Source organism: Haplochromis burtoni, unplaced genomic scaffold, assembly GCF_018398535.1.
Source record: "Haplochromis burtoni strain Fernald_Lab_line unplaced genomic scaffold, NCSU_Asbu1 Contig_14, whole genome shotgun sequence".
Taxonomy (NCBI): Eukaryota; Metazoa; Chordata; class Actinopteri; order Cichliformes; family Cichlidae; genus Haplochromis; species Haplochromis burtoni.
In genome coordinates, this window is record NW_024582375.1 from 164,797 (window position 1) to 178,168 (window position 13,372).

At 41.7% G+C, this 13,372-nt stretch overlaps 1 protein-coding gene across 7 annotated transcripts in view; it reads left to right on the forward strand.

Annotated features, from left to right (window-relative positions):
• The window catches only part of prickle1b (prickle homolog 1b), a 75,115-nt gene that overhangs the window by 53,052 nt on the left and 8,691 nt on the right, over nt 1-13,372 (forward strand). For 2 of the 7 annotated variants that reach the window (XM_005915565.3, XM_005915562.3), the window contains exon 2: nt 9,473-9,695. The exons of 2 other annotated variants lie outside the window; for them this stretch is intronic. Coding sequence is in view for 1 of the 5 variants with exons in the window: in XM_042217365.1 (XP_042073299.1) it covers nt 10,391-10,426 (36 nt within the window). In the remaining 4 variants the exon portion in view is untranslated. Of the gene's footprint in view, nt 1-9,472; nt 9,696-9,975; nt 10,427-11,058; nt 11,121-11,952; nt 12,025-13,372 lie in introns of those variants that run through there. 3 more of the 7 variants (XM_005915563.3, XM_005915564.3, XM_042217365.1) reach the window with 3 other exon arrangements.

Here is a 13,372-nt window from a genome sequence, read left to right on the forward strand (position 1 = left end):
TTTGATTGGGAAAAACATAAAAAGGTCTCTTCCTTAGATTTTGGGCTCTTGTTGGTTGTTGAGGGCGACATCAATCACGTAGCATTGCTGTTATGATGGGAAAACCTCTTCCAATTTTGGTGATCATGTTTCACAGTTTGATGTTTTGTGGCTTCATGTTTTTGCCTCAGTTACAAAAAAAAAGAAAAAAAGAGACTGAGATCATCCTATGGATAATATTAAAGTTAGTTTTTTAGAAACAGAGTTAACACGCTGTGCATCCAAGCCAAACTGGCAACTCCCGCTCTCTGTTTTGGGTGTTGGATACACAAAGCCGTTATTTAGGAACATTTGCCAGAAAAGAGTGTTATTTAAAGGAGAGAGCTATGTCAGAAACATAACAGTTACATGGTTTCAGGTCAGAGTTCAGGAAATCTTCTTATTTGTGAATCTGGGCTTGCTGTTTCAGAGCGTGCATCAGCAAACATGGCTCAGCTTCAGCTCCTCTTTCCCCAAATTGGTCTCATGTGTTTGACATTGTGTTCCCGAGGCTTAGACCGAGTTGAATGTCTCAACTCAGACCTAATCAGGGACAGCCTGCTCCTTTCCCCTGCCTTCAGAGAATTTTCATCTTTCTCTCTTCCCTTGCGTCGTTCTCTTTAGCATTTCACCTCTCTTTCACGTTGCACACGATCTTCTTGTGACTCTTCCAGGCCCACGAACTAATCACTGTCAGCCAGCTTCACAAAACAGGAGCAGATGTACCAAACGAGATGGTTTAATGCGTTGCGAAAAACACGAGCTGGCAAATTTCTTGTGATTTATATGACGAAACATTTAGTTATCATTACATTGGGTGGTCGCCTGTCTCTGCAGAAGTCTGTGGGGACATACCCTATCTGTCGCTGCATCTCCATGTTGCCTGACATGATCCCAGAGGACCAGCAGCCCTCTAATTCATTCAGAGGGGAAATGGCTCCATCCAATCTGATGCCACCCAGACTCAGGAAATGGCCTGTTGTGATAAATGCGATATAAATGAGGGTGGGGAAAATTACAGCACTATCACCAAATTTACCAAAAAGCTGTGAATGCTGCTTTTGCTTGAGGACTTGTAGAGTCACAACTTTCAGTATTAAATGTTCAAAACATCTCTAATTAATATTTTTGACAATCACTTCACTTCTGTTCACAGCAGGCTGTATATGGAGATGGACATAGGCATCATTACTGGCCTCCTGATTTGGAGTTTAACATTAAAGCCCTTCCGATTTTGTTTTGGAGACCTGGAGGTGTTTGTCGGTTTGCATCATCTCTCTGCTGCTCTCAAGTGGGGAGAAAAAGAGGCCAATGTACATTCATTACCATTCAAAGTTGCATAGGAACGCAGCTTCATCTTAAATGACTTTCCCATCTTACATAATAAGCCCCTAGCTGCCTTTGTGTTCTGTGGCAAGCAATCAAGCTGTGGTGTATCCTTCTGTCGGGACAATTTCTCCTCCAAGACACGGAGAATGTACCAGATTTTCATCCAGAGAGGTTAGCTGATGAAAGCTTTGGGGGTTTTCCAAGTGCTCTTCACAAAACAAATCCAAACAGTGATTTGTCTGCATTTCTGTGTTGTGAGATCCATCTGTTCCTTTTTTTTTTCTCCCTGTGAAAATGGGGTTAAATTACCACTTGCATTAATGAGGTGGTAAATAAATGTCTCTTGTGTTTACACGAATGACCTCCAAAACCAGACAGTAAACTGAGGGGGGAGAAAAAGAGGGGTTCATTATCTCAAATCAACCAACCGTGGAAAACAACATGTGGGGCCCTGTTTGTGTGTGCATACGGCTATGTATCGTTGCATTTGTGTGTTTTGCATTTGTTTTTAATTATTTGAGACTTTACATGCATCTTTTGGAGTGTTGTAGAGGAAACCCCCAGGACTACCCCCCCACCCTTTCCACCCTCGGGGCCTTTCAGACATCTGGTTGTGGATGGACACCTCATATCCCCAAGTAATACGTGCTGTTAAGCTCCTGGGAGCCGCCGCTGTGCACATCATTACAACCCTCCTCGGGCTTTGCCTGGAAGTTCGCTGAAACCCTATCGTTTGGTTCAGAGGGGTACAAATATGCTCTATATCCTTTTATGCTACTTCCTTCCCAGTTCGTCTCCCATCTGTTGCAGATTAGTTTTCGTTGTGTGTTTAGAGAGCAAAGCCCATTGCTGAGCGGGACTGATAGTAAACCCAGAAGGTTTTAGTCAGAACTGTCAGGTAGGTCTGAATTAACAGAGAGGCCAACTGAGGATATGCCCGGCTGAGAAGAAAGACGAGGGGCGGGGGGGGGGGGGGGGGGGGGGGGGGTTTAAAGAGAGAAGCAGACAGGGAGAGGGTGAGACAGGCTCCAAAGCCCACCAAACAGTGTGTCTGTTTACCCATGAACCTCAGGCCCGCTACTCGAGGGTCAGTGTGGAATGCCAACATGGTCTGCCTGTCCAAATTCAACTGCAGTTGCTGGGTAGTAGAAGGAGAGAGAAACAACCTTACAAAATGACCAGTCACGCCACTTTCCCTGTGATAGCGACTTTATTGAAACACACAGCTCAAAGCCACTTTCATATAGCACACAGCCTCGATATCTGTCACCCCCCTGCAACCCAAACTTGCCGTCAGAATGTTTGCGTTGCCGTGCCGGGTCAAGTTGCCGTCGCTCAGCTGTTCTTTTATCAGTCTCCTTTCAAAATCTCTAGTAGAAATCTGCATAAACGGGGCTTTGGAATGCGCAGTGAAACTAAAAGCTCTGCTGTATGGTTTCACATACACACCCTTCTCCCAACTACAAGCAGCTTTGAGAACTGTGCCAGCCCGTGCAGGCCAGACTGCAGGCCGAGTGTGACAAAGTGCCCGGGGCTGCAAACTTGGTCAGACCCGTCTTTCCCAGCTCTTGTGTTTCCACCGCTAAATTATGGGAAAGCGAGGGTGCCGGCATTATAACACACAGCCGGTTTATGTGTGTGCGTTTGTGTGTGTTGGTCTGTTCTGCTTGACTGATGTGCCATCCCTTCAGGGTCCTGTCATTAAGCCTCTGTGTACACAACCCCAAACCCTGGCCCACATCTATCTCTTATACTGACTTGATGGGGGACTTGTGCACACAGACACACATGCATGCACACGCCAACAGCTTTCCCATAGTAAATGTGATGCAACTCCGTAGGTTGTCTTGCAGGATGTGTCATCAGATGTGACTGTTTTTACATTTACATCTCCCTCCTTCTTGTTATTTTTAATTTTATTTTCATTAGGAAATACTTGCATCTCACTTTGAGTGGCATAGCTCATTAAAAGCCCTGATTTATCTGTTTCCTTTGGCTGAAACATGTGACACACTGTAAATCAGTCAAATGGATACTTGCAGCAAGAGAGAGGGACTTTTTGTAACAGCAATAACAATGCTGACTTAAGTCAACGTAGAGGAGATCAGCAAAAATAATAAAAGAGCCTACTTCGAGCCAATGCAGCTGGATGGTTGGACTCTCATTTCTGTGTTTCCAAGAGCAAGATATGTTGGGTCCTTTTTCTGTAGTAGTTTGTCATCCTTAAGTACAGTATCTGGGCTAAAAGCAGTTTCTTTGTGACTTTTTCGCTCAAAAGAGCAGCTTTTATCTCCCTCTAACAATATTTTGTAGAAGTCTAATCAGAAAGGCCCGGCTTTTTTAGCCATTCAAGTGAAGCAAATCAGCAGCCCATTTCTCCTGTTAACAAGTACGAGATAACGTGGTTCTTGACATTTTTCATCTTCACCAGCAGTCACTCACTCACCTCTGTTCTGTTATAGTTATAAATATCTGCATATCTGCCTCTTTTTTTCTTTTTTTTTAAAAATAATTCCAACCCACACACACTCCTCTCAAAGCCTCGGTTAAAATATCTTCTAGCCTGGCTTTTATTAAAGAAGGAATACATCACTTAACAATATCAAATTAGAGCTGGACGGGAGGCACAAGACTCTTTTCTCTCTCTTCTCTTCAGCGTGCACGCACACATGCAGCACTAGGATGACAACATGTTTGGCTTCCAGATGTATTCCCATTTTTCCATTGTGTTTCTCACTGATGTTCTAGTTCGTCATTGCAATGGAGTGTAAAAGTACTCTTATTTAAGACAGACTCATCACATTTAAAAGGTTGTTATTATACAGCTAAAGCCCACCTGTGCGGCCTAAATGGGACTAAAATTGGGACATTTTCATTAGATCTGGCAGCTAAAATGTATCTGAAACGTGCTGAGTGCAACTGTAAAAACTACAGGAAAAGCACTGTGTACATTGTATACTGCTTTTCTTAAGCCGGTGTCAAACTTTCAGTGTTGTAGTTTACAGTAGTTTAATCTGTCGGTAACTACATGTGCTTGAGTCACATATCAAGCAACACTCCCATACTCCAAATCAGAACATCTTGAAGAACTTGAAGAATTTCCAATTTTGAATTATAGTTGGTAAAAGTAAGACTAAGACAAGAAAAGTGTAGCTTCCAAACCCAATGCCTACCAAAGCTCCAATGACATCTGACAAACCCTTACATTTTATAGCACTTTTATTACCCCCTCTGTTGCCCCAGAGGTGTGTAGGTAACACCCTGGAGTGGTTAACAAATCTCAACAGAGGGTTTTATGACTTTAAACTTAAATTACACTCAACCGGGGAGTGTCAAGGAATATTAACACTGATGTGGCAAAAACCTCCAAGCTTCTCCACACTTCCACAGACCTGATTTGCAGCAGCGAGTTGGGCTGGTGGGCCTTGTTAGCGAGGGCTAAAGATCCCATTTCCTGGTGTGAAAGGCTGCTGTGAGGCGTCTGTCAGCATGAATAGGGCTGAATGTAGAAATCAGTAAAATGTAATGGATGTGAATTGACGCAGGTCTCAGTGTGAGTAAGGGTACATGTGGCTGAAGCTAAACACTTGTGAAAACTGTATTTTTCAAGTCAGATTTAAGTAAGAGAGGTTTGTCCCATGGGTGTTGATGTTGATAACTGAATTATAGTCCCAGTAATATAAGACAAGATGTTTCTAAAAAACTAAAGAAAGTTTTGATTTTCATAACTAGGTGCATTTGTCACAAACCTAGCCTCATGGATCCCACCAGCTAGTGTACTCCTATACACTAGCTGGTGGGATCTATAGTGCTGATCCCAAACTTGGGTAAATGGGGGGCACACAGCGTAAAAATGTGTGCCAAATCAAACATTCAGATCAATCCACTGTGGCAATCCTTGGTAATGAGGAAGCAGCCGAAAGTACCTCTTTCTGTCTGTGGCTGTCAGTTTCTAGGTCTGCAGTATTCCTTGTTGTCAGGATCTTTAGGTAATCGGTTAGCAGACACTAGCCTTGCTTAAGGCATCAGTTTGACATAGTGCAAACCACTTATTTAAAAGCAAACTGTCTGAGCCGTCTCCTTATCAGAATAGGGAGTAGTTAATGCAACGGACATAGATTAGCACTGAAAGTTGCCACTGAAGACCATAACCTTTGGAAGACATACTAGTTCTTGCTTAAAAGCATATGTTTTCTTTAATCCTGGAGAACTGTTTGCACAATCTGGTGTATTTCATCATGTATTTACACTTTACGCTACTTTAACATCAGGAATGATCTGCTTGAGCTTTTATGACAACCTGTCCTGCAGCATGTTGAGACATGCCACTGTCCTTGTTGATTTCGGTTTTGAGCAACCAGGGGGCGATTTCCTCCTTGTATTAGCATTCTAAGGGATCAGGTAAAGTGTTGCCCCTTGGGGTTGAAACAAAGCTGACAGACTGCAGGTGTGAATGACTGTTATAAATGAGAATGGAGAAGATCACTGCTGGAATGGAGCATCGTTTGCTTTGTAAACCTTCCCTCTACAAGAAAGGTCAGGAAAAGTCTGAATTGCCAGTCAAGCTGTGTTCCAAAAGATAGAGAAATTTAAAAAAAAAAAAAAAAGTGCAGCCAGAAAGCATAAGTAAGTGTGCTGTGTGTGTGCATTTGTGTGCAGCTTATGTGTAGTCTAGACTCTTGGATTTCAAGTTTAGAAAAGGCCAGGAGATCTTGTCTGAACCACAGTCCGAAGCTTATGCCAAGGAAATAAAACTCTGCTCACAAAGTCCTTTGAGACCTGATCAAAAGGTTTCTGTCCAAATTGCTTTGGACTTTACTGAATTTAGACCGATATTTTGAGCCAGTAATGTTACTGGATATCAGCCAAGGCTGTGTAAAAAGGAATCAAGAACCCGTGCTCCAGTCACTTCTCATCTAAAATCAGTAGTTTTTACCTGTTGTTGAACAAGATGGGATTAAGTTCTGTTTATAGCTGTTTTTGAAAAAGCAACTGAATGCAGAATAACACTGAGTACTTGCATTTTACATCATTAAAAAGGGTCTGTTTTTAACACAATCCCAGCTGTGTGTGATTTTCATGCATCTGTGCTCATGCACTAAGCCCTGGGGTCAAATGTCGCTGCATAAACTCTCCATTAGCAAGATGCTAGTCATTAGCCTAAGACATGTGAATGAAGCCTAAACATCATCTATTCTGCACATGTCTAATCGCTTTGCAGAGACCTAAAACGTGAAATATTTGCCTCAAAATGACTTACACCCATTAAAAAGATATTGTCAAGCAATAAAACTACAGGATAATCTTAATGAGATAAAGTTCAGGTTTGTATGAGGTTTGCTGTTAAGATTAAAAAGCCAAGAAGAATAAAACAAACTTTTAATGTCTCTATCATCGTGTTTCTTTAAATTTACAACAGATAAGCAAACCAACACCTGTAAGATTAATAAATCTGAATTAAAATGGAGTCTTTCTGCTCTGTCAGACCCTCGTTTCTCTCTAGGAAGAGGCAGAGGAGACAGTAAGGTCAACTGTCCTTTTATGTTTTCTTAAGAACCATAGGTCTCTGGCCACAAGCCCAGGCCCCGTCTGAAAGGCAGATATTTGCCTATTGTCTGGTATAAAGCCACTCATCTGTCCTCCATTCAGCCAGGAGCATTCCTCACCCGCTCATTGGCTGGTTTCATTATCTGAATTAAGTTGCTGTCTATCACAAAAATAGGTTCCCTTCTCTACCTGTCTACCTGGAATAAGATTTGCCAAGCTTTTGAAATGCATATCCAGATAAATATCTTAGGAAACTTAATGCACATCTCTCTGAGGGTTAAACACAAAGTGGCTTTTGCAGTGCAGTGCCAAGACTCCTGGAAAACTCAAGAGCTTTTCTGAAAGGTTTACCCTCTAACTGGACTGCCAGGCTCCGCTGTCTCTTCTCTCAATTTCAAATATGTGTTGGTATGCCAGGAAAGAAGGCCGTGCTGGCAACGCACATAGACAGTCCCATCTCTAAGCACACAGAGATCCCTATTCTCTATCGTACTTTCCTAAGCTAATTAGCTAACTGAGTCATTTCTCATTTGTAACAGGTAATCCGACATGTGACAAACAGCTCTTTTGCCCTCTCCACAAGCAACTTTTTCGGGGTCGCCAGAGGAGAAGGCGTCTTTGTCTGCTGGACAATCGAGTAAACTCATTATTCATTTTTGACTCTTTAAATGAAGCCATTGCTGCTTTTCAGCCTTTCACAATGACGGATGATGGCGAGCTTGTCCAAATAATCACATCAAACTTCCCTAGGCTCATCTCAGCGAATTCTGTTTGCATACAGATTATTCTTCTTCGTTGGCTTCATGCGTTATTTTTTTCCACCATGGAAGAATAAGTGTAACTTTTCACATTTGATGTCTACTAATGCAAGCATCACCTTCGGGTGTCATTGTAGATCTGAGCTCTTTACACCTGGTTCTGCCAGATTGTTGGGAGTTTCTTAAAGTGAAGTATCATTTGACAATAACATCATTGTGGAGTGAGAGATGAGGATGGAGGGGACCCCTTTTTCTTGGTAATGTCCGAGATGGGCTGAACCCGACAGATCCTCTGCGTGAGAATTTCCTGAGATGGATGAGTTGAGACTTGAGGGGAAGCAAGGTCAACATTTAACTGGTGAAACACAAACAAGACCCAAGGAGCTGTCTAATGGACAAGCTGCTTTTAAATGACTGAACACCTCCAAACACAGAGTGTGTCAGGTGTCGATATGTTGGCAAACAAAGACCCAAAGTTGCTATTATCAATATTTTTATATAAACAGTGGGTCACATGAATCCTTGTATGTGAAAGTGGATCATTTATAGCGAGGAACTCAGGAAGTCAAGTCAGGTTTAAAAACCTTTTAAAGCATCTTTTTAATTTTATTATTTTGGTTTTTAGCAGCTTCTGTAGATAGAAGGATTTAGAGCAAAGGTTTTGCCAGTTTGTTGGTCTTGAATATTCAGGTGTGCTACAGTCTTCCCAGGAGTGGACATCCCAGCAGGCTCACCTCAAGTTCAGACCATGTGGTGGCCAGAGAAACTGATTAAAAACCCCAAGATTCCATCTCAGGCTCCACAGGCCTCAGTTGTTAAAGTTCAAGTCAGTACAATTAGAAGAACACAGAACAGGTATGGATTGCTTGAAAGGGCTGCCAGGAGAACAACACTTTATTCTAAAAAGACCATGGCAGCATGGCTTGGTTTTGGAAAGCTGCATTTGGAAAAAAAAACAGACTTCTAGAACGATGTCATTTAAACAGACAAGACCAAAGAGATGCTTGACTTTAATGCACAGCACCATGTTTGGAGAAAACCATTCACATCATATCAGCTTAAAAACTTCATACCAGTTTTGAGGCAGGGTGGTGGAGGGGTGATGATTTGGGCTTGTTTTGCAGCGATTGGACCATGAACTCCTCCGTATATCAAAGTGTTCTAGAGTTAAATCTCTGTCAAACAGTTAAAACTCAGCCCAAGTTGGCTCATGTAGCAAGGCAATGATCTTAAGCACGGCAGCACAACAGTCAACAGAATGGCTGAAAAAAGAAAGGAGCTAGTGTGTTGCAATGGCTATAAATGTGCTAAAATCAATTCAGGGTGCTCTCCATTAATATTAACGAATAAAAGGCTACAAAAGTGACTTACAACCATCCCCATAATTTCATGATATGTTGACTGGACATTTACAACAGATGGCACACTTTTACAGATAACCTTAGTAATGTGATTAAATAAATGATGGATGGATGATGGTAAAATGAATGATGTTGGATACTAGACGTCTAAACAAGATACTTACTCACCTATTATAAACTATATAGTCTTTGAAGTCTTGTTCTACCCTATTTAATAGTTCTCCAGGATTAGTATTGTACATTAGTTGGATTTACAGTTTGTCATTGCTGCCCCTAGTGGCCAAAATATGTCATCATAAGTTTAAATTAGCTGTTTAAATGTACCATAATTTATCTCAGATTTCTTTTATCAGTGATGCCTCATTTTCATCAAGTAGCATTTACAATCAAACCTTTAAAGTACTCTTAATTTCCTCCTTTTTGAGCGTAAGGTTTTTTTTGTTTGGTTTGGTTTTTTAGATGAGATAGTGGAGCAGCTGGACCTAGAACCAATTACCCACCACATGATCTAATCAGCAGATGAGGACAAATTAATGCAACATTATTAGAGCAAATGGCATGAGATTCATCAAAGTGGATGACCCCAGGAACCACGGTGAAAGAGAGCAGCCACTCGCATTATAAATAGAATTTTAATCCCTAACTGGAAAGTGAAGAGGAAGCGAGTTCATCATAAACATATGTGAGTATTTCAAAACGCTATATATTTTTAAAAAATAGAAATCGCTTTTGAAGTTGAACAGTTACTCTGAAAGTTGAAAGTGGCAGGGTCGACATGAACAGTTGTGTGGCTTGCAGTACAAGATGTTTTGGAAAGACAGGACAGACTGATAGAGACAAAGAGAAAGTGTGAGAGAGGAGAGTGAACATGTCATCTGGCTCTCAGGAATCCTTCAGCTAGTCTAGGAGAGGGGGAGGGGGGTGCAGGGTGGAGGGCTTGGTGTCAGGGGAAGGGGGTGTTGACTCTGAAGGTTGTGTGTGTGTGTGTTGTGTGAGTGATTGAAGTGTAGTGGCAGGCAGGGGGACTGAGGGAGGGGCTGACAAGGCTTGGCTGCCCCAAGAGCACACTCTCGCAGTGGGATCAGAGACACTACAGATAGAGACGTCGCCCTCCCTGGCCTCACTCATCGCTCACTGGACCTTAAAAAATTTGGATTCCTAACGGAGTTGTTATCCTGCTCCAGAGTGAGAGCTATCCTCCTCTTAGCCTCTCATCATAGCTGATGTTGACTTTCAAAGGTTGAGACTTTGGCGTGGGACACTTCCTGACTGAGTGGGATCTGGATCTGATTAGAATGTGGATCCACTGGGCTTGATGCAGCAGACATGTAGCCAGAGCTGCGCGACCAGGGGATTGTGGAAGTGAATGAGGGCTTTATGCAAAGGGTGGAAAAGGAGATGCTGTTCCTGGAGGTAAGAGAAAAGTGGATGAGTAGGCGAAACTTACTGAAACTTGCAAACACGTTTGAACCTCTGCTGGTGGAAAATTCTTCCACAGGTCCAGCCATTACGCACACTTAGGAGGAACCTGTGTGTGTATGTATGCTTTGTATTTTAAAAACATCTTATTTTAGCATCTTGAGGCGGTGTGTACAGTTTTTTGAGAGGCTGTGCAGGTGGTCTTACTCCCGACTGTGTTAATCTCCTCTGCACCCCCTGACACCCATTTGGCTTTAAAATAACACTCTTTAGCAGTCAAAGAGCAGTGACCTCAGCCTTTGAACTCCACAATCTAATTGTTTTCCTAAATCAAATCTTACAGCACTCAGAAAAAACCTTCTTTTTTGTTTATTTATTTTTATTCTAATACTTATAGGCCATTATATGAACTGCAGGTAACTAAGCTTTAACTGTTGTTGGGAACTCTTCCTTTTACTTCATTTGAAAATAACATTTGACTCACTCGATGACGGGAGTACCCCCAGAAAACGGTCAGATAAGTGGGAGAGTCACACATGGTTAAGTTAGCTGGCTACATCTGGCCCCTGTTTACACATCCCCAATGATGTGATTCTTTAAACGTCTTCTTTTTTTTTTTTTTTTAGCCTGTTTAACCTCCTCCTGTGACGTCTTCGTTGTGACCCTGCTGCTGGATTCAGGCGAATAGGTGGACATTTTTTTTTGTTTTTGTTTTCCACAAAGGCAGTCATTGTGTTATTGCCAAGAGGTGACATGGTGAAATGTGAGTTGCTGTGTATGTTGGCTCAGGAATCTGCAGTCACCTTTTTCTCCTGTTAGTGGGATGAGAAGCAGGAGAGCCGCGGGGCAGACGGAAAGTGTTAGAGCTGCTAAACCATAAGCAAGCCACCCTCAAACTGATCAGCTAATGTCTAACTGACTGTAATACGAGCACCTCAGTGTTTCACCCGTTTTCTGGTTTTAGTGTCTTTAAAAAAAAAAAAAAAGGCTTTATTTTATTTATTTTATTTTATTTTCCTGCTTTATTTTACTTACATGATAGGGATGTCCGACAGTGCTAATCCTATTATAAAAATAATGGGTACCTGCTGCTTCATACAAAGGTGTATTAAAAAAAAAAACCCACACAGACAGTGATATTTAAGGTTTTAAGTTTTAGCCCTCAGGCCTTCAAACCAATTCAGAAACAACTATATTATTGCTAATTTAGTGGCATTAAATAATCTTTATAATAAGAATTACTCATCTACATCTACTTACTGGTCTTAACTAGGTTAGACGAGATAAAGCAGAACAAGTAAAGAAAAGCTTCTGAGTGATAACATTATCTATTCTACCATAAAACCTGATAGATTAGTCACTGAGGAACAAAGCGACACTCAAAAAACCCTTTGTCCTGAGATAAGAGCTGTGGTTTAGACCTTAAACACCATTTGTAATCTGTAAATTTCAAGTTTTGAAGCCCTAGGCTTTATTCAACTGTATGCTAATTATGGGTATGTTAATACCTGTCTTCTTAGGGGGGTTGGATTGTGGTGGAGGAAACCCTGCCAGCCTGCTCACCTCACTCCCCAGGCTTTCCACTTTGCATTGTGAGTTCAGTTGCGGCTGATAGTTAACCTTTTGAAGGGGAAACTCATTCTTGTGGTTGCGTTTTTTTTTCTGTCTTTGCTTGTTTCTTTGACACAGTTCAACAGTTCCTAACAGTCCTTAACCACTACCTCCCACTCTAATCATTTTTGCCCAGTCCACAAGTGACTGGGTATCACAATACACAAATCTTTGTCTGAGTAAGTTTGCAAGTTCTACAGGCATAGTTAACACTCAATATTTTGGTTAATGGCAGCTATTGAGACTATAATGTCCCCAATGGTGCTGCTCTTTTGTGAACGATCAATCCAGCGAGGTGGGCCGGTGTAAGATTTCTGACTGCTTTACCCCAAACAAGTCCTATTCTGGTCTGGATTTGCATGTCAAAGAGGGCAGGGCCAGAAAAACTGTTTTCGACACCTTCAAGACCAAAGTTGCTATCAGGTCAATAAAGGTGGGAGACACACAACAAGATGGATTGACCTCCAGTCATGTACGACTGTTATCAGCTTGTACAGAGAAACAACAAAAGCTGCTTGAAAGGCGGCTGACAGCGGAGTCACACCGCAGTCGAGTGGGCGCATGCAGTTCTCCACACCACTAAATCATTGATTGTTATTTTTGAATTATTTTGAACATCACTATAAACTCCATGCAGTGATCACCACACGTGGGCATCCTTACAGCTGCTTGATAGGCTTCAAGCCTCGCTAGCATCGAGGATAAGACCAACAGATGTCTCGTGGCTAACAGATGGAAATTTCAGCTGCGTCTTGTTATGTCAGAGTATTACTAGCTTAGATTAAACCAAGCCTCTTTTTACTGACAGTAAAGTGATCCTGAAATGGTTTATTATGCACAACACACGTCAACCCAGTTAATCAAGTTCTGTAATCTCTGTATCTGTTCTTCGCCTAACTTGACATCCGATCCGCTTCAGTGCTTGATTTGTGAACTTACAGGTGATCGTATCACAACCACTTCATTTATAAACTATGTCATAAGAATGACATAGTTTATAAAGTGCTTTCTTTCCATCTCTCTTTAGCATCTACCTTTTGTTGACGTTGCAATGGGCACAAGTCAAGTAAATGTATCATGGTGTATACATCTCCACTTAAAAAGAAATGACTTTTTTAAACTGCTTATTGCAAACTGTGTCCTGCATGCTTACCATAGGGTTTACCCCAAGCCGAGCCTGGTATGATTTTTCCATTATAAATCTTTCATCAGAGTTTGTCTCGAGTATCCTTTGAAGATGGACAATTTTCACTCTTCCAGCATGATCCTGTAATGGAATAAACAAAGGAAGCCTGATAAAGTACACTAATGGATGGAAAATAACATATT